We start from the raw sequence: 23,059 nt of genomic DNA on the forward strand, positions 1-23,059 counted from the left end.
TGGGTAGTTATTAATTCTGAATTCCGCATTCATAAAAATGATACAGTCTGTTGCCGTTAACCAAATTTGCAATGACTGCTGAAGGTCGAAATCCACATTAATGTGATTCACTTTGAAATGGCTGTCTGTGCAAGTTTCTCATCGTGACGCAATGAATTAGACATGTAACTAATAAATATCCAACATTAAATAAGAGTAAAATAAGAGTGAAGTGTGCACAGTGAACCAAAGCTCAGAGATACGAGGGTCTTCAGGCCGACGAGACTCAATAAATGTGAAAAATGTTTGTCTAAACTTTCGAGGCGCTAAAATCATTGGATTTTAATTTCAATTCAGCAGCAAGAATTAAATTACAACCAACCCCGGAGTCTCTTAGATCTGAAAATGATGCTCATGGTTGTTTTAAAGATACCTGTTGTGAGATTTGTTAGTGCAAAATGACTTGCACTACAGTTTCTTCTATCAAATGGCACCACACTGCAAAATCCTTGTCCCTAAGAGGCTGTTACTATGGTGACAGCACACGGACAACATTGATGTCAGAGCCAATCTTGCAGTTGTATCGAGCATGTGGACATACAAATATTCAAATGTAAACACGGGTGTGGAGTAAATACATATTCTACACATGTTGCAATCCTTCATTATACATATCTAAAATGACCTGCTGTCCTTCAGCTCCTTTGACAATGAATTAGATTTATATAACACTTTTTTGGACTTGCTGACCACTCAAAGCACAGGGAAGTATCACGTCTCAAGGCTGTCACACTAGATTCTTTATGACTGTTCTAGACAGTGTCTCAAGAACCCTGGACACTCTCCAAATATCTTTTATCTAATAATATTGGTTTTCAGGAAATACAGAGGCCTCACTTTTGATGAAAACTCCATGCAGTCTTGTTAATTTTCATTAGAAAAGGTGCTTCTTTTGCAGCACTTTTAGTGGGAGCTGTATTTCTGAGCTCTTTTGGCTTTAAATGCTTCCACTTTAAAATTTAATGGATGGCTGGAGAGAGGATTTTAAACCTATAGTAGTTTATAAATTTTGACAACAGTATATAAAATTTCAGGATTCAGATTTGTGATACAGCACAACTTGTACTCCTAAGACAACCAGAATTCTGGAGAGCCATATATTACAGGGAGTCAGAAAAGAGAGAGTAGGTGGTTTTGTGGGTAGGTGGGGAGCAGGTTAAAGATGCTCCACCACACTCTTTCCAGTTATCCCAATGGCCTTTTAGCGGCGTTACTCATTTTCGGAAAGGAGAGACACTCCTGTTATATAAGGCAGTGCTACAGAGTCTGCCTACAATCTAAAATCCCTGCAGATCCTCTGCATACCTGTACATAATTGCAAAGTTACTTATGGTGATATCTGTTTTCACTGCACTCAGCGAGCTCTAAAAATGACAGATTTCTGTTGTCTAAACTAACTAAACTTTATATGCATTAAAAATATGAGCGGAAAGAACCACGTAATAGATGTTTATTTTCAAACCTGCGCATTTTCAGCAATTTCACCATGACACACAGCACCCACACGGTCTGTGAAGAGGTTGAGGATAGCACCTGCTCCAGAAGTGTGTTGTTAATGTTATTTCTACCTCATGTAATCACCTCTTCAGAGGCTTGAGTGAGCCCTGTACCAGTATCAGCTCAAGAGATGAAAAACAAAACTGTGCTTGGTGATCCTTTTTTTTTCTTGCACAGGTTAATTTTTATGTTGTGTAGCAGCTCTGGATAAGGGATACAGTTAATGTACTAAACTAATCTTGTGTTACTCACTTTACTGCCAGTTATTTCCCAAAGATACTTTGGACTGGCATTCTTGTACTCCCTGGCTTTCGGTTTGATCTGACAATCAAGCTGCATGGACATAAACCTTCAATCCAGTTCATCACAGCAAATTAAAAGGCATCAGAAATCAATACACTTTAATAAGTTGGTAAAAATGGATATGAATGCGCTCTGTGGAGAAATAAAGGAGAAAGCATGTTGCCTCCTAGTCAGTTGCTTAACATAGCAGGTGGTTTTTAACATGAGTATAGGTTATACTCTGGAAAATATATTGGAAAATATATCATAGACAGCTTGCAGTTTTTGTGAAGTTGAAGGTACTGCCCTAGTCTCGTTGATACATGATGGAATTGTGCTGCTTGTGTTTGAGATGTTTTCCAGTCAAACATCTTGCAGGATTACTTGATCTTTGATGATGGTACTTTATCTATGTATCTTCCTGCAACTCTAATTTCATGACTAAATATGCTGTTATTTGGTTAACCACAAGGTGTACTGAAAGTTCACCCTAAAGGTAGGCTGCACCCTTCTTTCTTCAGGGATGAAAGAAATCTAATGAAAGGAAATGGCCATTTAAAATGGAATTACTTCCAGTCTTCCTCGTGGAAGTAGCAACGAGATTTTCGTTCTATTAAAAAAGAAGCCTTTTTCCCCCTGTTCCTCCAAGCCCCATTTTGAGACATCTCCCTAAATATACTTTGCTTTCAAAGCATAATTGATGCAGTGGTGCACGTATATAGTGCTCCAAACACTGCTACACAGTGGGTCGCACTCGCGCGCACACACGCTTCCCCTCCTTTCTGCATCATAGTCCGCGGTTACCATCAAACGTTCACGTAATACTCCCGTGAATACGCTGACTTGTTGGAAACGCTCGAGTATCTTATATCTCTGTGATAGCACGCTGGGACATCAGTGGATGCATCCAAAGAAAAGTGAAGCCGCAGTCAAATACTCGAATATTACGCAAAGACTTGGATTACCGAGTACCAGTTGACTTCGTTGAAGGTAAGTGAGTACAGTTTGCGTAATTTGGATTAGTGTCATAAGACTGCAAAACACTGAAAACAAAAACGATAAGTGAAATTGTTGAGGGATGTTCTCCGAGGTTTATTTATTCAGTAACGCGAATGACCGTCTTTGATACCAAAACACAACACAGCCGAGATGTTTTGAAAACTTTTGGAGGAATTAAACATTTTGGTAGGAATAGCAGACATTCTCACGTGATTTCAGAAAACAGCAGGATCGGTGACATCGGACGAACCTGTGCTAAGCGCATTTTTTGAGCTATGCATAAACTGTTAAACCTGCATGAGCTACTGGGCTGTCAGTGTATTCCTATAGGAAGACTAATAACGGTGAAATCGGTTTTGCTGCCGATGGCAAGTTTGCATATACTCTTCATTATCATAACTTATTTCAAAATCTAAAATTTTGAAGCGGTAGTTCATAGACTTGCTCAAACTGCGCTCCAGATTTACATAAGGCGTCTTCTCCCTGCACTCAGACTGCAGTACTTCTTCAGTTCACATTTTAACAGTCTCGCGGTGTCCATGCCTCCTTGTCATTATTTGTCATCTTTTCACAGCCAGCGAGCTTACAATCCCCACTTACTTTGGCCACCACTTCTTACACCCCAGAAGGAGGGAGAGTGCTTTGACGTTTTGAACACTTTCCCAGAAGAAGCACAACAGTCCAAGTGACTGTCTCCTAGAATAAACCATTTTAAAAAAAGAAAGCCATAAGGGTGCCCTTGTATACCTGTAGTGGCTCTTGAAAGGATTGCAGTGACGTGTCATTTTAGTCATTACGGATTTGGATCAATTACACAGCATTAAAGGAGTGGGAATTTGTAATTAGCGCACAGAAGTTTGGAAAACCTGGTGCAGAAAACAAGAGACTTGATACAATGATACAGTGATAAGAGATGCTGTGTTTAAATGCAGAATTTGGAAATGCATATTAGAATGTGCATGTATGAATATCCAGTATTTACATATATTTACAAACAGAGATGTAGACACACCACACTCTGCTTTGGTGGTTCTTCTTTCCAAGAAACAGTAAAAGATTCATCACTGAGAAGAGTGTGGAAAGGGCTTACCTGAAGAGAGCTGTGGTTTTCAGTTCATGTAGCAAGCTATACACTGAATTTAATATTTCTATGCAGTGGTGCATTCCAGTAGGTTAAAGTAGCTGTCTGATAACTGGGTCATACACCGCTCTGGTATAGTGTCAGAGTATTGTGGTGAACAAGCTTCAGTATCTTTCTCGATTAATTACCTCGGTTAATATTTTTTGAAGTTTCGTTCTGTAAACTCTTTTAATAGAGTTTCGGTCACATGAAGTGGCAGTGGTTTTGGGGAGTAATGCCAGTGAGAGCACAGAGAGCTGTTCTGTACAGACGGTGCCACAATGCATACTGTAGCTCTTGGAAACCATGGCAACAAAACAACATCAGAAGAAAGTGGTAAGATGAGCCAGTGATGCTTCAGAAAAGAGTTGAATGGTACGAGTCAGTGCATTGCACAAGCAAGCACAAAAAAGGACTGATTCATACTCAACAATTTTCTCCACCTCACTGGACCTGCCGTTCGAGGAGGGGTGGGGTTGGGTGGGTTGGGACAAAACAAACACTTTTCTTTCGCCTGTGTTCATTTCTGCCTTAATGTGTCGGAAAATGAAAAATGTAAATGTGTGCTTTGCATTCACAGCTAGCAAGAGGGACATTTTAATCATAAATGAAGCATTACAAGCTATAAAATTTGGCTCAGATATTATCACTGCCATCTGCCCCCTGTCACCAAGCAGTTTCCTTTGAAGAGCCTCAGCTGTGGCCAAATCCACAGCTCTGGCCTGCTGCCACTGTCTCACATGGCTTTGACAAACAATCCAATTCCAAAATAGCAGCAAGAAACATTTATTTAAAAATGAATATATAAATAAATCAGGAATAAATAAGGACGCTTGTAGTCATGTCGGTAAAATGTCACGGGCAACCCTAACAACAAAAGCACAGTAAAAGAAAAAAAATGTTCTCCAGACCCCCCCAAAAAAGGTTTATGTTCTTCCAAACTGCCTTCAGAGGTTGTCAGTTGTTACCTCCTACACAAACACACCCATTACATTGTGAAGTATGCGTACTAGTGGTCTACTAGAACATAAAACAAGTAAACAAGGCAACGACAGTAAATAGTATCCGTAAAATGAACGTCTGCTTTGGGGAAAATCGGTACACATCATCCAGTTTCCATCACAGTTGTTCAACATGACTCAGCATATCAATTATGCTGCTTAGAAGACCAAAAGAGACAAAGCTTTATTACAGTGAAACAACATGCAGTTATAAGATGGATTATAAATACAATGTCACTGCAGGAACATTGAACATGTAATGTCTTAGCATTTTAGGGTTTATTAGATAATAGTTTATTTAATAAAGCAAAATGAGTGAAGCATAACGCATAAAAACACATGAAATTACTTCATGTACATATTCATGATTGCCAATTCATTAAATTACAAAAAAAAAAAAAGACAATTGCAAGCTGAAATCAGTAAATTCATGAAATCAAATTTTTATTTAGGATGTTTTTAAAATTAAAATTTATAAACTTCTGGCATTGTGTTGAACTCAGTATTTTAACACATAAAATAAAATATCCAAATCTTTTCCACCCAGCTCCACAGTCATACTTTTTTTTACTTACTGAATGCAGATGATGGTTATTATTTTTAGCCATATTTAAACTTAACACGTTCATGCCATTCAGGCACTGCAGCCTAGGTGAGACTGCTTAAAAACACTGATTATTTTAAAATTCTGATACATTGCTGTCATTTTTAACTGCTAGAATATAATGCATAATGCAAATTTCCAGGCTTTTTTTTCTTCTCAAACTCACATCAGCATGAGCAGAACAAAAACGCAGACATGCCTCATCCCTCAAAGATTTTATTTTGAATCATAATAGTCCCCTAAGGTTAGGCAGTGTTGTGCAACTGCTGGAACGCAATGTGAAAAAGTGCCATCCATCCTCATTAATCTTATTCTTCAAAATTAGACCGGTGGTAGGCAGCTGAGATGTGCCCTAGGATGATATTTACAGACAAAGGCTTATATTTTAGTACCCTTTGTGGCAGGACCATGTCCAGTTGGTAATGTGTTCCAGATGTATGTAATTTATTTTCCTTAATAAAGGGTCAGTGGGAGCATTATGCGACTGCAGCTCTATGGCTCAGTGTACTCACAGTTTCATTTTTGTAACATACATACATTTCATCCCACTGTCACTATCAATAAAACAAATGCAACTCCAGCTAGTGAATAACAACAACAAAGTCAATGAAAAGGACAGAGACCTAAACACAAATTGCTTCTTGGTTTCTTGTCAGATATTATACATCACATTCAAGTTCAGGGGGATCATTTTTTCTTTTTCTTTATACATTTTTGACCTTTTTGTTCACTTTTGTTTAAATCCCATTTCAGCATAGAAATGGGAGTTTTTTGTGTTTGGTTTTTAATGTTGCAAAACCTCTGTAAAAAAAAAAGGTGTCTATTCAAACCCCACGCATCACGACTGTCAGCTTTGTAGGCTGTATATTAAAGTTGTTATTACTGAAAACAAAATAACCTGAGCTACTACTTTATGCTACCAATCAGCAGCTGGACAGTGACATCATTTTTTTTTTTATTAATTTGTTTTCTAATCACACCGTTCTGCCTTTGTCATTATTCACCAAGGGTGTCGCTAGTTATATTTTTCTTTTTTTAAGTTGAGCTCAGCGACTTAATTTGAGACATAATTTACATCCCCATTACTGAAGAGCGCTTCATTCAGCTCTTTCAAAAAGCATAGATAAAAGACCCCTGACTCAGCAATAGTCAAGTGTCTTCTATCTTTTTTTTTCTGTCTTCTGCTGAAGAACTGCTTCTTATCTCAAAGATTGCTTTGAAAGGGGAAAAACATGTGCACACAAAATTCTGCCCAACTTGCCATATTTCTGTTTATTGTTTGCTGAGCCGTCCTGTGACTCAAGCTTATGAGAACAGGTGTAGGGATCTGTGATTCATTGTGAGGTCTGATAATTGTATTAACTGGTCTGACATCCGCCTTACCTTCTAATTCTGCTTGGCATTCATGATATTGTCTGTCTTTCTGCGGTAGCTATTGGCTGTGTGGTGAGAAACAGAGGCCATGAGATAAAATGCTTGTTTCTTAAAACTCTGGTCAGACCTTACTAAATATGCTTGCGGCCTAGTTTTTGTTCAAGCCCTTTTATAAGTGAGGTTAAATAAGATCATGAATTCTGGTTGAATAAACACAAACAATGAAAGCAAAATGTGTGCGTTTGTGTCCTCACGTACGTAGTATGTTTTCTTCCGTTGGTCTAAATGAGCCTTACAGGACTGGTGTATGTATAATGAAAAGAAATTATTCTGATACCCAGACAACAGAGTTGTATCAATCTGAGTGAGAGAAAATGCTAATGGTGAGTCTGGGTATTATTCTTGTCAGATTGATGCAGAGGATGTGATTTAGCTTGGGCATATCTTTCAAACGCTCCCATACTCTAGAAGTGAAAGCTCGCCCCTTTAGGACAGAGGAGAGCCACACTGTTGTGTTCTGCATTTTCACCAGGCAAATGGTAAACTGAAGTATGGAATTGTTTAGGCTAGAGCTCTGCAGGAGGAGATGGATCGCGTGCTTTTAGTTTGCAGCACTCTCGGTCTTTCACTCACCCCCCAGGAAACATCTCCTGCTTGTGCACACTGATGAAAAAACACAACCTTGAGTAAAGTCTGGGATGGACTTAAATAACAAAAAAGTAATGGCTGAAAAGAAGAGACTTGATCCCTTTGGCTACTCCAAGTTGACCCCCACCTTCACTTTAGCGTGCTCAAAATAAAAGTGGCCTGTTTGTAGTCAAAGAGTGGGTGGATTACTTTTTACCACATAAGTAACAGTGACTTAGAAATGCTGGTAACTTGCATAATGTGTCCGCATTCCTATTCACACACAATTACATAGCTCTTAAATTAATAATAGTTGTACTGTAACTACCTACTGCATTGCTTACCCTAGTACTAATGATATGAACCTCATGCGTCAAAGATTTTACAGTACATACAGGTAGAGATAGAAGATGTGTAAAAAATGCAATAAAGGTCATCTGCTGAAGTCTAATAAAGGATGCTGCATTTTAGAATTGTTATCAATTTGTTTACAGAAAGAGCACTTTGCAAACACAAAATCCAAGCGATAAAGAAGTTGGAAACTGTGTCTTTCCACTAAACCACTAAATAGCCTTATGGTGACATATTAACCTGACTTGTGTCATTTCTTAGATTGCTTAAAAAGAAGCTAAAATTTGGAATATCGCTAGAAAAGATAAGGCGTTCAGATACTGCAGCGTCACCATCTCCCATAGATGTCTTTGGAGAGTCTCCTTGAGAACATTTGGTCACCTATACCATCCCAGTGTCGAGGGTGCTATCTTGATTCACAATTACTCTTAAGCAATACATTGTTAAAAAGTGCACTGAAAGAACATCTTCTTAAAATATGTTACACCTTGCTGTACTACAGATATTACTGGATGCAGCAGCCGGGAGAAATCTTTATCTCTGGTCTTGACTGAGGCTATCACTCAACACCTCAGTCAGAATTTTTGTACTCCCACTCTTCTGCACTGGCTGCTACTTCCATTGTAAGGCCTGCCAAAAAAATAGTCTGTTATCCACACACAGATCCTATGTCATCAGTAATTTTAGCTGGCAGTTGTGGACTTGTTCAGCCGCATCAGCTCAGGTTATCAGAATTTAAAGTTATGTGTAATTTCAAAGCAAAGTTTGAGTTCTTACCTAGAATTGAAACCAGAAGCCCAGCTGGTAAACACTTTGACCACCAGCTGCTTGCACTGATCTCACAAGACAGAAGGTCTCTAAGCAAAGTAGATAACTAATTCAAAGCAAAGGCGAGACACAAAATGCCGTTGCTCTGAGAACACGTTATAGCAAATGATCCAGTGTTAGATCACTCTGTGTCCATAAAAGTGCTCCAATTTTCATGATGAAAAAAAGCAGCGGGGTTATGTAGCCAGGCTGTGAAATTGGCATAGAAACCTGTTAGAGGAATTCATGTGGGTGAATTTAATTTATTGGGCTTTTTGTGGCATACAGTTGGAAATGTCATCCTGCATGCAGTCATTTATCCTACAGTTAAGGATTTATGTTGTTATGTATTTGTAAGCTCTGTTATTTTGGTCATTAGAGAGACCAGTGCACTCAAAGTGTTTTGTATTTATGAAAGCTGTAGGTTATTTATGATGTATGATTGACATATTTAGTAAAAGTTTTTTCCCATATACTGAAAATTCTCATATTTATGTTGTTTATCTTACAACATATCGAGATTTGTGTTATAGAAAATTAATTGGTGGTTCAGAACCTGGGATTTCTGCAGAACTGAGTTAAATAAAACCTGCATGAAAATACACTGGCAACCTGTCCAGGCTGTACCCAGGATTTCAGCTTTTCATTCTTTCGTCCTGTAACATCTCTGATGGGCTCCAATCAGTCAATCGCCACCCATGCATGGATGGATGGATCACATACATGATGTGTGTGGAAGCTGTTGTTCACGGAACATGGAGAACTAATACACATTGTTGGAACCTGTCAGTGTTTTGACTCAAACCATAAAATCGCTGTATAAATCACAGACTATATTATTAGAGTCTAAATTGTTTTACATTACTCTGTTGGTGTCCTTGGGAAGATTGACCAAAAAAGATAAGCATTTAATAAATTATCCTATGTGATTTCACATTTTCCAGCATTATAATATTTGTCTGACACACAGTTACGTATTCGAATGAAGGCACTGAACTTCTTTTTGGGAAGCCATGTGGCTTACACTGCATGTTATTCATTAGTTTTGTGATCATAAACTCCCACTTACTTTGTTGTAGTACAGTACTTGGACAATAATATTATTCTCTAATAGATTTTCTCGTATATTTTCTTAATTCTTATAATTGAATTCTTCCTACTGGTTGACAGTGAACATGTACGGGTTTATATGTTAATATTGTGGTGTTTTCTCTTGTTATTTCAAAGCCAACAGGGCAACAGCTTTTCCAAATTTTAAGCAGTTTAGCATATACAAAAGCAGAAAAAATGTCAGCTGTTGCACAAGGTCAGATCCACCTGAATATTCTTTACTGCAGAAAACAGACAAATGAAAGCTGCTGCTCCTGCAGTACAGGGCTGACTCACTGCAGGATGGAAAGAAGCACGCTTGCCGGTCTCACTGAGTTCCCCGAAGAAGATTACTGAAATTTTTAATTTTTATGTTGTGTTGCTCTTGTGGTAATTTGAAATAATTTGCTCCCACAAGCTCAATTATGCCTGCCTAGTCTCAGATGTACAACCAAAAAGATTCCAGAGAAAGAGAGTTTTGCTTCCTGCAAATGTGTGCACTGATTTACTGCATTTACTCATTTAATGCTAAACGCATCGCTGAGAAACCATTCCCCCTATTTCTTTTAGTGTCATTAATGAAACAGTTTATTTCGTTCTCAAGTAATTTTTAGCACAGCTTTTAAAACTCGTGTGCAATAATGTTGTTTACAGTATTTAGCAAATACTATGTACTATGCCGTTATCTTTCAAAACAAAGCTATACTCATATGTTATCTCTTCACTTATTACCCATCGTTGGCAGGTTGTGTTGGCAAGATATTCCCCGGCTAGGGCACGAGCTGCCATGCCATTTGGCTGTTTGACACTCGGGGAGAAGAAGGATTACAACAGTCCCTCAGAGGTGACCGACAAGTATGACCTCGGACAAATTGTTAAATCGTGAGTAAATTTTTCCCTATCTGAATGCTGACAAGTGTGTACATAGTAGGGATGGACCGATCCGATATCGCGTATCGGTATCGCTCCGATACTGACGTAAATTACTGGATCGGATATTGGAGAGAAATAAAAAATGTAATCTGATCCATTAAATATCACAAAAGCACCTCACAAAATTTGCGACATGGCATAACTCAGCTCAGAACCTTAGCACATCGGAGCAGTATGCCTCACGTGATAGAGCGGCTGTGGCGTGCGAGACCTGTCGGCGGTCTGATTGAGCATTTGGAGCCTCGCTATGTGCTGCCAAACCGGCATTTCATCTCCAAGAAAGTTATCCCAGAGAGAAGTAAAGCAAGTGTGTAAGTTCATCTCTGAATGTTTGTAAAGCATTCCCACGTTAAGCTTAACAACCGATATTTGGAGCGACTGCCTCTTCTCTCCCCTCCCTCTCCTGTTGCTACTTCAATCATGAAACTGATCAATGATCAGCTGATCAGCTTTTCTGTCGCGAGTCCGTCTCTCTTGTTTGTTTTTGGCCCACAAAAAGTTTTATTCATTAAAAAAATACACTGTATCGGATTCATATCAGTATCGGCAGATATCCAAATTTATGATATCGGTATCTGTATCGGACATAAAAAAGTGGTATCATGCCATCTCTAGTACAGACTTCTGAGGAATTTGACTCATAATATGATATATGTTTGCTTTTTTTCCATATTGACACAGAGAGGAGTTTTGTGAGATATTCCGGGCGAAGGACCGGAACACCTTAAAGATGTACACATGCAAAAAGTTCCACAAAAAGGATGGAAGGAAAGTCAGGAAAGCTGCCAAGAATGAGATTAAGATCTTGAAGATGTAAGTAAAGTATGGCGCTGCTCATTTCAGAGCTTTAGGGGTGTGGAAGCCACCTGGCAGTGAAGCAAAGCTGATGTGAAATGACCATTTATCTCTGAGTTCAGCCAAAAATACCAAAAAGGGGGCATTGTGGTGAAAAAGCCAAAATATTCAAGTTTGGTATATTGCAAAAGTGACAAACAGAGTAAAGTCAGATTGCAAGTTTCATATATATTTGTTTTTGCTTAAAGGATAAGTCCGGTGATGTTCAAAATTTACTTACCATCTACCAAGCTGAGAAGTAAACTCCTTAATTTATCCTTTTAATATATATTTATTTTGCAGCCAAATTATGACTTATGCCTTTTTAACATATTGAAAATCTGCTAAAAAAAAAAAAGAAAAAAAGAAGAAGAAGAAGAAAAAGAGAGATCAGTGAGCATAACTATTGCAGTAGATGGCATGGCATTACCATAAACATGGGTTTATCCCACATGGACTGCTTTTGTAAATGTTTATTAGAGCACAAGAGGTGCAGCTTAAATCTAGTGTTTACTGATGAGTAAAAAAACAAAACTACTGCTCATCACTTTAAAAAAATTAAATAAAAGTAGTGTGTTAGCTGTGCTTTAATATGAGGTCTTCATTAGTGACAAATGGGTATTGGACCTGACAAAATTAGAACTAAAAACATTTTTGGTCAGGATTTTTTCATTGGGTCTCCCACCATTCTTATCCTGTAAAACGTTATTTTTAAAAGCCTGAGATTCTATGACACGTAACATTCGGTGGGCCTATTGTGATAAGGACTCAATTGTCACATTTGCATGAAAAATAATACATAATAAAGGTCAACATACCAGCAACTGACAAGAAATTATAATAACAATCAGCATACTTGGTCCCAAATCAGTTTAATAAGGAATTGATTTGATTTGATTTGATTGATTTGATTGAATCTTTATTTTGAACATGTTGAAATTCATTAGATGTTGATTATTTATGAACCCAGAACTGACATATTATTGTGGTGATTTGTCATTGCTTGACTAAGGCCTGCACTGTTTTAGTTGGTGTTCTAAAAATTCACCCTCTGATGAGCTAGACCGTGGTGATGCCATGCTGGCAGTTTTTGACGTAATGGAAAAAACTGCCTGTTGCAGTTACACAGCTTTACCTTGTTTTATGCTCTTGTTTTACAGAGTACCACTGAGATTTTGTTATCCTTTCTGACTCAGTTATTTCTCATGTAACCTCACCTACGTCACTGCATCTTTCTCCTGTTCCCTTCAAAGGGTAAAACATCACAACATCCTTCAGCTGGTTGACGCCTTCGAAACAAAGAAAGAGTACTTTATTTTCCTGGAGCTGTGAGTAGTTTTGGGGCATTTGTTGCTCACTGTACCTCTTCAACTCTCACAAAAGAAACGATTTATTGAATCTGTGAAATGTTTTAGAGCATTATCAAAAAGTGACGTACTAAATCTAGGTGTCCTTTTTTGCCAGTGCTACAGGCAGAGAGGTCTTTGACTGGATCTTAGATCAAGGCTACTACTCAGAGAGGGACACCAGCAATGTTATGAGGCAGGTGTTGGAAGCTGTAGCTTACCTGCACTCTCTGAAAATCGTCCACAGAAACCTTAAGGTACTGCACTGCTGACACCTAGTGAAAAACAACAGCATGTCATCACTGGCCAAATAAATTACTGTATGCAGGGACCACCTTGTAATAAGGTTGCATTCATTAAGATCATATGCTTTCTATGATACAAACAAACTTTCATTTCCTTAACCAGCTGGAGAACTTGGTCTACTTTAATCGCTTGAAGCACTCCAAAATTGTTATCAGCGACTTCCAGTTGGCAAAACTGGAAAATGGACTCATTAAAGATCCATGTGGGACTCCTGAATATCTTGGTGAGTAAAATCAGTTCAGATCAATAAAATTCATCTTGTACTGCTTTAGTTTTTAACTATAAAGTGCAAACCTGCCAAAATACTTAAAACCTGTTTTTGCTGCTAGCCCCTGAAGTGGTGGCGAGACAGAGATATGGAAGACCTGTGGACTGCTGGGCCATAGGTGTGATCATGTATATACTGTAAGTGGCTCATAATGTGCTTAGAGTATCTTGTATTACAAGTTTTGTTTTGTTTTTTTAAGTTAGAGTTTTGTGGAAGAAAGTCTTATTCTTTTATCCTCATTTTTCTACCTCATTAGTTTGTCTGGGAACCCTCCTTTTTATGATGATGCTGAAGAAGATGACTCTGATAATCGTGATAAGAATCTTTTCCTAAAGATTTTGTCAGGGGATTATGAATTTGATTCCCCATACTGGGATGATATTTCAGACTCTGGTAAGAGACACTCAATGTATTTGACTGTACAACCTTGTTTATAAAAATTTTAAAAAAAAGTTGAGATGCTGTGTAAAATGTAGGGAAAAAAAACAGAATGCAAACAAAAAACCAAACAAAAAATCCTGTATGTTCTCACTTAGGGATCAGGACCATTATTTACCTCAGCCTCAGACAGCAGCAGGCATATACCTCAAAACTCAGCACTGTCTAAATATTTTTGAACATACTGCCATAAAGATGTTAGACAACGGACAGAATCCAGCAGTGTGACTCTGTACTAAAAGAGTCAGTAGCAATCACATGACTCGAGTCAGACTAGTTTACTACAGCTGTCTCAAACTGCTACATCCGGCTGGTCTCTCTAAAACACATCCTGAGTTGAGATGTTCAGGTCATCTGCACTCAAGTGATATGTAACCCAAATGAATTCACACAACTCCTGATCTTTTTTGGAAACAAGGTTGCATGTATGTGTGTCTGCAATAGGCAGATTGCAAATGATGTGTCCAAGGTATAAATAATTTTTTATATTATTTCTTGTTTGTTTGTTTATTTTATTTGTATTTTTTACAGCCAAAAGCTTAGTGGCATCTTTAATGGAAGTGGACCAAGATCAGCGATTGACGGCACAAGAAGCCATAGCCCATGAATGGTAAAGAACCAAAATCAAATGTAAACAGTACCATGAATACAAGTTAAATTATGAAGTTGATGAATAGATTGGCACTGGAGGAAAATCTCTCTTTTGTTACTTATTTTCAGGATTTCTGGCAATGCTGCCTCAGATAAGAACATCAAGGATGGCGTTTGTGCACAAATTGAAAAGAACTTTGCCAAAGCCAAGTGGAAGGTAGTCCTTCATATGACGTATACATCATTAAATTAATGCTGTAATGTAATTACATAATTAATGTAATGTTTAGTGTATTACATACATACGTTATATTCAGTTGTGGCCCAGGATCCAACTAGCAGGCTATATCTAGTTGTATAAATTGTCTAAAACATATTTCTTTATCCATAAAATGACTCTTATTTGACTCTGTTTCTTAAAATAGACACACTTCGATGGTACCTGCTTGCTTTCAAACTGTTGGTTGTAGCATTTAAATAATGCTCAGTTGGTACCAAAGGGCCCAAAGTGCCAAGAAAATTACCGCAGACTGTTAAACCACCAACGGCAACCTGAATTGTTTACACAAGGAAGAATGCTTTAATGTTGTTTACACAAAATTATGAACCTACAATCAAACAGGCAACTTTTTCCTAATCTTCTATTGTCCAATGTTGATAAGCCTTGTGAAAAATGTATCCTCGGTTTCCTGTTTTTAGCTGAGCGGCGTGGCACATGGTGTGGTCTTCAGCTGCTCTGTAGCCCATGTCGTTCAAGTTTTGATGTGCATTCAAGACTTGAGTTACTGGTTCCCAGTATTGCTCAGTGGATCAGAATCAGAATGGCATTTATTCCAAAGTTTGTACACAAATTAGGGATATTTTTTGGTGTCATGGTCCAAAAAAAGGGTTCGACAAATAGAATACAATATAGATTATATGTTTTATATGATTTATATTACATGATTATATATTATATCTTATATTGTATTATAAATACACACAATATAAATATATATAAAGTACCTACAGATATTAGAATACATCTTGTATGTAGGTAGAGCACAATGCACAAAAGGATATTGCCTACATGTCTAAATACATGAAGATACTGTCATGTGATTGATTTTTGCATTAATGAGTAGTTGAACAGTTGTGCCTAATGAAGTGGCTAGTGAAGTTGCCAATGATGAGCACAAGTGAAAAGATGGACTAATGTATTTCCTTGTATGTAATCATCTTATATGAACTACATTTTCGTTACTCACAGAAAGCTGTTAGAGTGACTACTCTCATGAAGAGACTTCGAGCATCTGAGCAGGGCGATTCTGGGGCCACGGGGGCTCCAGCTGACCCCAACGCACCAAGCGGTGCTCCTGCTCCTCCAGCAGGTGGCAGCGACGGCGTTGCCGCCAACATGAAAGGTGGTTGCAGCGAAAAGGCTCCGGAAACACAGACTGCACTCTCCCTGCTCAGTGCAGCCAGACAGGAAGAGCAGGCAAGGTGCAATGGTGATGTTCCTCAAATGTTGCCACAGAGAAAAGGAGACTAGGCCTCAGTCAAACACGTAAGGAGGAGCAACAATCCCATGTGCAGTACAGCCAATAAATCTGGCATCATGATATTGTGTCTTTGCCGTCTAAGTTTACCCCCAGTTTGCAGAATTAATCCACAACAACTCACTTTCATCCTTTTGCATTATGTAATGACTAGTCCTTTCAATAGTGTTCGCCACTCTCCCTTGTTTTGTTGCAAAGTAGGTCTTCTGTTGTGTTTGTTTTCCTTGAGAACTATAAAAAACTCACAGCGTAGTTTAGTGAAATTAACTCAACTTTATTCAACCTGCCACTGTATATAGATATATTTGTCTTTGTTTTGGCAAATTGCTACTTTAGCTTCAGAACTTAAAATCCTGAGTTTATATCTTGTGGCCTAAAATTATGAGTTGGTAATTTAACGATACTAAGGTTTATTTCAAAATAAATATATAGAGTTGTATTTAAAAGTCTCTCCAAAATAGACAGCAACACACCATCTCACAAGTAATTGAATATAAAACTAAAAGTCCAAATAATTATTTTTCAGCCGTCTTAAAGATTTCAAACTTGTACAATATGAGTGGTATTCAAATATTTTATAAAATACAGTGGATTCAATTTGACACCATGACTACTACCGGGCAACTTTTGACAACTTAGAATTTTAAGGCATAAGAAAGCATATGTTTTAAGTTAAAGTGCCTTAATATTTGTTGCAGTCATGTACGAATATGTTTCAAGAGGAACAACTTGATTACATATGCTTACTAAGTTCATTGAAATGTTTTAGCTGTTTTATTTGCGCCTCCGTTTAGAGTCTTTAGCCGCTGTATTGATAATTGTGTTCCGTCCTCTTTGACACTTCATTTAAAACACTGAAAACTAGATGTAGAGCATTCTGTGTGGAGTGATGTTTTAGTTGTTATTGTGTTGTAACTCGTAGCTAGTAAAACTCAGAGTTTATGGCAGAGTCCATATTCTGTACGACTATGTATATTTGAATTGTATGTGTATACATGTGTATTTTTTTTAATTGTGTGTATTTGGCAACCTTTAGCTGAGCTAACAAGTTGCTACAATGCTTGTGAATGAATAAAATGAGCAATACTCCTGTTGCTGAAACAAGCTGACATTCTTCTGAAGTTGCCCTTCACTTACATGATACAGTATTTGATATTTGATTGTGCTGTTATGTTTTGGTTTGGTTCTCAATTAGTATAAGAATCCATGCCTTTTGCCCAATGTCAGACCAGATCAGCAATTCCAGTAATATTATACCAAGAAAGTGTATTTAATTAAAAACTGTGATAATTGCTGACACAGAAAACAAACAATAGATGCAACATATGCAAACACATGCATGTTCATAAAATGTCCCAGCCAATATTTATATTGTTTATTGTGCCTTTAAGCTTTAGACTTTAGCATGGGGCTTCTATAATTGTCTGTGGTAAATTGGATTTTCAGTGATTTTTGAAAACTAAACTCAATTGGACACCCAATATGAAACATATTATTATTATTATTATTATTATTATTATTATTATTATTATTATTATTATTATGAGGCACTAACAAAAAGGAGAGGAGGAACTGTAGGTGGCAGAGTGGAAGATGCTTAAATTTTCATTTGAGGGACCAGAAAGGACAGGATTAGAAATTAGAAAGCACGTCATAGAGGTAAAATTAGAGAGGGATGGCTGAAATGGTTTGGACATGTGCAGAGGAAGGATAATGGATCTACTGGACAAAGGCAGTGGAACATGGAACTTCCAGACAGGAGGTAAAAGAGAAAGACCACAGAGAAAGTTTTGGGGTGCAGTGGGAGGAGATCATCATCATCTTCTTCTTCTTGTTATTATTGTATTTAATAACCGCTGGGTGGCAGCAATTCTGCCTGCATAGGTATAGTATAACAAAAACGAAGAAGACGAGTCTGCGCTGCAGCAGCTGTAGAAGAAGAGCACACGCCTCCATTTTTCGGCAGTTCGTTCAAGCCATCGACGGTCTGAGCGACAAATTCTCGCAGTATCAACTCTCAGCTCGAGGAGCAACCGAGGTGGGTTCCATACACTGAATATACACGTAATAATACTGTAAAAAAAAATAAGCCTTGGTGAAGGTGCTGCGCAGTTGGAAGCTTGGAAAACGAAAACGTCCTTTAATCGTTAGCCAAGTTACGTTAGCTTCGATAGCGTCACTCATCACTTACGGTAGACTGACTTTTGTTACAACGGTCTTACAAGTTAAAACAATGTCGCTGATGAAATGATTCGATCGTGTCGTTGAATTCCTTCGCAGTTCAATTAGTAGGACATCATTGTTTGTCTATGTTGTGGCGTAGTTTTGTGAGGCCTACCTATGGCTATAATTAGCGAGCCGTTCTTTTGTGGGCAACCATTAGCACTCACGCCACACTGCATGTTTATCCCGTGCAGCCATCTTTTGAAAATCATCTTTGTTTCGGCCTAATAGCGCTCTTCCTGACATATAAATGGACACTTTCACGTGACTGTGCATTCAAAGATTTCTGATCAGTCCTATTGGTTTTTTTTCTGTCAAAGCCCAGTAGTTATCATCTTTATTATTAAATGACCGATGTACCATAGGTAGCTTAGATGGTGTGGATAATAACGCAAATTGGGTTTTTTTTACTCTGCAGATAGGATACTGACTTATAAGAATGTGGGATGGACCAGGGCAAGGACCACGGGGAGGACCACCCTTTCGGTAAACGAGCATCATTTAGTCATAAGCGCATACTGACTTTAAGATGTGCTATTGTGTATTTATTTCTGCCCAATTTCACATGTTTTTATCTGTAATGCTATTTGCAAGCAGTAGGAAATGTATTTGCATATTTTGAAAGATTATTACCGTATATAATTATTGTAGGGTCTTTGCCTTACAACTTATAGCGCATTTAAGCGACTGCTGATGTGATTTGGCACTATCATTAATTTGGAAAAAGTTATGCATTACATTTTGCTACCTACCTTGAACCATCGAATGTTTGTATTGATCTGGATAAACATATCCGCTCACTGTCAAATCTGCCTTAAGATTATCCATATTGCTATAGAGTAGTGAAGAATGAGGTCCACTCAGCACTACACAATGGGGGACATGTCAGAACCTTTATTAGCAAAAGTCTGTAAAGGCATTTCTCATGTAGACAAAGAACCACAAACAAATACATGTAGATAAGCACACAGACCTCTACTAAATATTCTCACTCAAATGTTTTTCCAAACCTATAAAAACCTGCATGCTAAATCTCCCCACACACAACAGCTGCTGTGTCATTTGGTGCTGGGACTAACTGGTCCTTCTCAGAAACGATACAGTTCCCACTCCTAGCCCAACACCAGTCTGTGTAAAACTATACAGCTGGTGGTATAAAAATGTAATCAATCCAATTTTGAAAATGGAAAAGAATAAACATCTTAAGATGATATGAAGGTTGTATGTGGTCAGTGATAACTGTTAAGCAAGTGAGGTTAAGACAGACATTCATTTTCTGAAATGTAAAAGTTGCTTTAACAAAGTAAATCCTCAGATTTTGTATATTTAAATTTGCAAAATCTACATAATACATATTCTTTCAAAGAATACCTATTCTTAATTTACATGCCACAACTTAAGGACTTTAAATTACCTATGCACACAGACATGCATGTGATACATTGTATTTTCATGTTGTCAACATAAAGCATAAAACTGTATTAATGTACAGATTATTGTCATGATGTACAGATTATTGTCATGATGTACAGATTATTGTCATGATGTACAGATTATTGTCATGATGTACTATCCAAATAGCTTGATAAATTCTGATGCTTTTGCACTATTGTTTCATGAAACCCATGCTAATAAAGCCTCAGTGAATTCAATTAAATTGAATCATTGGATGTCACTTAGTTCTACCATGCTTGCACCTGTTTTTTGTTTTAAATAATATTTTAATAAATATTAATATATTCCAGTGGTGATCACCGTGGAGAAATGTTTGGGGGCAGAGATCGTCCCATGCCTGACTATAGAGGTAGAGATGGGATGAATATAGGTCATATGGGCCCAAGACCCCTTGATCTGCCGCCTATGGAAATGAGGAGGATGGATGGGCCACCCATGAGGGGGCGTGATATGGACCAACATGATATGCGAGGAAGGGAGCCAAACAGAGAGTTCTTCAGACCTGGAGAAAAGCCTGATTTCAGTCTTCGGCGGCACTATGAAAATTCCATTAGAGACAAACTTGTGAATTCTTCAGGTCTCCCTGGGCCCGGCAGGAACTCCGTAGATATGGGAGGCAGGGGTATGCCGCCTCGAGAAACAAACAGGTTTATGGATATGAGGGAGAGGGAACCATTCCATTACGATATGCCACGGTTTAGCAATCCCAATGTTGATGGAAGAAGAGGGTTCCCCATGGATCAAATGGAGCGAAAGGATGGATTTATAGACATGCATGACAGACCACCAATGGGAGAGGCAGGTCGCTATGATATGGACATGGCTGCACGTGACAGGAGAATGATGGACACTGACAGGAGAGGAGGGCCGCCTTTCAATGCAAGGGGTGGCTTTGATTCTGATATGGATTTCAGAAATCGTCCCGGACCTTCAGCTGAATTTAGAGGTAGAGATCGATCTCCTTTAAGATTCGGAAATAATGATGTCCCTCCACAAAACAGAGGAAGACCAGACATACCTCCAGATGTCGGTCCTCCTAGGTCAGACTTTATGGGTGCAGTAGACACTATCAGAAAGAGAGAATATTCTGAGCAGAGTAACAGTCCCCTTATGGATTATCGGAGTGGTGAAGAGATGACACTTGCAGAAGAATGGAAGAACCGTCGAAAGGATAGCAACTCTTTCTTCAACAAAGGTATGGGTGGTGTACCTGAACCCAGCTTACCTGTAGGTTTTGGCCGAGATGTGAATATTAGGGATCCACCAGGCTTTAATGAGCGGGATAGACCATCTGTTGACTTTCCACGGAAGGATCTTGGCTTTCCTCGTGGTGATCGCTTTCCTCCCATGGGTCTACCACCAATTGGAAGCAAAGGCCCACAAGATCTTCCACTTCCACAAATAAGTCCCCTCACTGGCCCTCAAGGAAGAGAAAATGAGGGTAAACATTGGCTTGGAGAAAGAGACCCAAAGCATATTCACAATAAATCAAATTGTGATGAAAGACCGCCTTTGGAGAAGAATCATCCTTTACACGAAATTCAGGAGCCAACTGATCGCTTTAAAGAGATGAAGGATATCCCACCAAATCAAGGACCTGGAAGGGGTAAGCTAGGGCCCGAACAGGACTTCCCAAGCAGCAGCACTATACAGGCAAGAGATCAGGACTATAGGGACATTGATTACAGAACAGGCTCTGGAGGGGTTTTTGACTACAAACATGAAGAACTTCAAGCTCCAGAGAAACTCCTTAAAGAGTCTAAACCAATCTCACCTTCAAAGTTTAGCGATTCTGGTTCCAAGGTATGTGTAATTTGTTTTTCCTCACTAGTATTTGTTTAACAATATATTGTATTAATAATATTTGAATATTTTAATGGCTGCTGCCTGAAAGGATCAAGATTACAGGAGTGCATCAATGGAAGACAACGTTTCCAATACTATATCTGTAACTGGTATTCCTAAGACTGCCACAATGGAGCAGGTAATTGAAATAGAAATGCAACCTTGTCTTTTACATTATCTATTTTTAAACCATACTGTGTTTTTAATTGGCATAGACAGACATGACATAGCTTACTCATTTTGAAATGTTTTGCAGATTCTTGGTGCTTTTGCAGCTCGTGATGGTGTGCCAATGCAGGGGATGAAAATCAAGAAGGTTGTGCCAGGTAAGAATGAAATTTCTTTGTGGAACTGTTTGGGACAGTTTCTCGCTAGTCTGTCCTGACGATTCGCTTTTACGACATTCGAACCTCCGCATTCTTTATTTCTTTACATTCTTGGTTGCTTTTCTTGTTGGTTGTCTCTGGTAACTTGATCAGTGAAAAGAAGCAGGGGGGTGGGGTGTTTCTGCAATCCTTTTTCATGTTTGAGGACCTGGGGTCTTTGCCAGCGCTTAAAAAGACTTAGCAAGATTAAATATTAGCAGCTTTTGGAGAGTGATATTTGGTGACCCGTCAGAAAAAAGACGTGTGGCATGTGACTTGCTGAATGTGTCCTTCGGGGACGCTATCCAAGTACTCTGATCAGTGGGGAAAAGATGTCTGCCAATCTGAAATGGAAAGCCCGCTGCTGGCGCTTTGTTCATCTTCCTGATTTAAACATCTGCTTTAGTGTGAAAGTTTTCCTCAGTGGGTCGCTGTACACGCAGTGCCTTCATGATGCTGAGCTTTTTTGTGAAGATCATGTCAAATGTATCAAAACACCTCACAGAAATGGATGCCTTTTTTCGTTTTTGATTAGATATGAACACAAATTGTAAATTTTTCTGTCTCCATGGTGCTCTCTACTCAAACACTCACTTGCCAGTGGTTTGTTAAGGCTTGGCTTATCAAAGCCTTTCATGACGAGTCTGAAATGTCGTCAGTCATCTGAAGACTGATTAAGAAAAAAAAAAAGGCATAAACTAAAAGTTTTCCTGAAAAGGTATGGGTGTCGGTAAAGGTGTGAAAATTCGCTCGCTTTGTCTCGATGTATTCACAAATGCATTCTTGTAATGTTTCACTGGGTGACTATCATTACTGGCATTGACTAACAAAAACCCATCTGTATTTCAAATGCTGTCCCCAGGTTACAGCTACGATACGGCCTATGTGGAGTTTTTAAACCTCGAGGATGCAGTCCACTTCATGGAGTCCAACAAGGTGGCCCATCCTCGTCACTCTACGAAGGCCATCTCTTCCATCAGGATTACTAGGGGTTGAGGGGGCATTTATTAAATGGGGAGGAAGAGAACCATGGAAGGGATTGCTTTAATTCTTAGTGAAGTCATCTTGGCTGAGGAGATGATGTCAGATGTCGACAGTTTAAGAGATCTTTTTTTCTTATTATATAT

General features: G+C 38.5%; 2 protein-coding genes across 3 annotated transcripts in view; both read left to right on the forward strand.

The window, feature by feature from the left end:
• Positions 1–2,533: 2,533 nt before the first annotated feature.
• camkva (CaM kinase-like vesicle-associated a) lies at positions 2,534–17,147 on the forward strand. The gene is made up of 11 exons (XM_005724523.1): positions 2,534–2,808; positions 10,536–10,672; positions 11,405–11,536; positions 12,811–12,885; positions 13,022–13,160; positions 13,312–13,432; positions 13,539–13,614; positions 13,734–13,870; positions 14,447–14,525; positions 14,636–14,723; positions 15,756–17,147. Exons 2-11 carry the CDS (start codon positions 10,578–10,580, stop codon positions 16,035–16,037), a joined length of 1,224 nt encoding a protein of 407 aa, XP_005724580.1. The 5' UTR covers positions 2,534–2,808; positions 10,536–10,577; the 3' UTR covers positions 16,038–17,147.
• An 832-nt stretch (positions 17,148–17,979) lies between these two features.
• rbm6 (RNA binding motif protein 6) overlaps positions 17,980–23,059 on the forward strand; it is a 14,413-nt gene continuing 9,333 nt past the window's right edge. For both annotated transcript variants that reach the window (XM_005724524.2, XM_005724525.2), the window contains exons 1-6: positions 17,980–18,082; positions 18,686–18,753; positions 20,013–21,525; positions 21,617–21,706; positions 21,824–21,893; positions 22,795–22,868. In XM_005724524.2, coding sequence (XP_005724581.1) covers positions 18,707–18,753; positions 20,013–21,525; positions 21,617–21,706; positions 21,824–21,893; positions 22,795–22,868 — 1,794 coding nt within the window. In that variant the 5' untranslated portion in view covers positions 17,980–18,082; positions 18,686–18,706. The remainder of the gene's footprint in view (positions 18,083–18,685; positions 18,754–20,012; positions 21,526–21,616; positions 21,707–21,823; positions 21,894–22,794; positions 22,869–23,059) is intronic.

This window comes from Pundamilia nyererei, unplaced genomic scaffold (genome assembly GCF_000239375.1).
Source record: "Pundamilia nyererei isolate P.nyererei 1_Seehausen unplaced genomic scaffold, PunNye1.0 scaffold00012, whole genome shotgun sequence".
NCBI lineage: Eukaryota > Metazoa > Chordata > Actinopteri > Cichliformes > Cichlidae > Pundamilia > Pundamilia nyererei.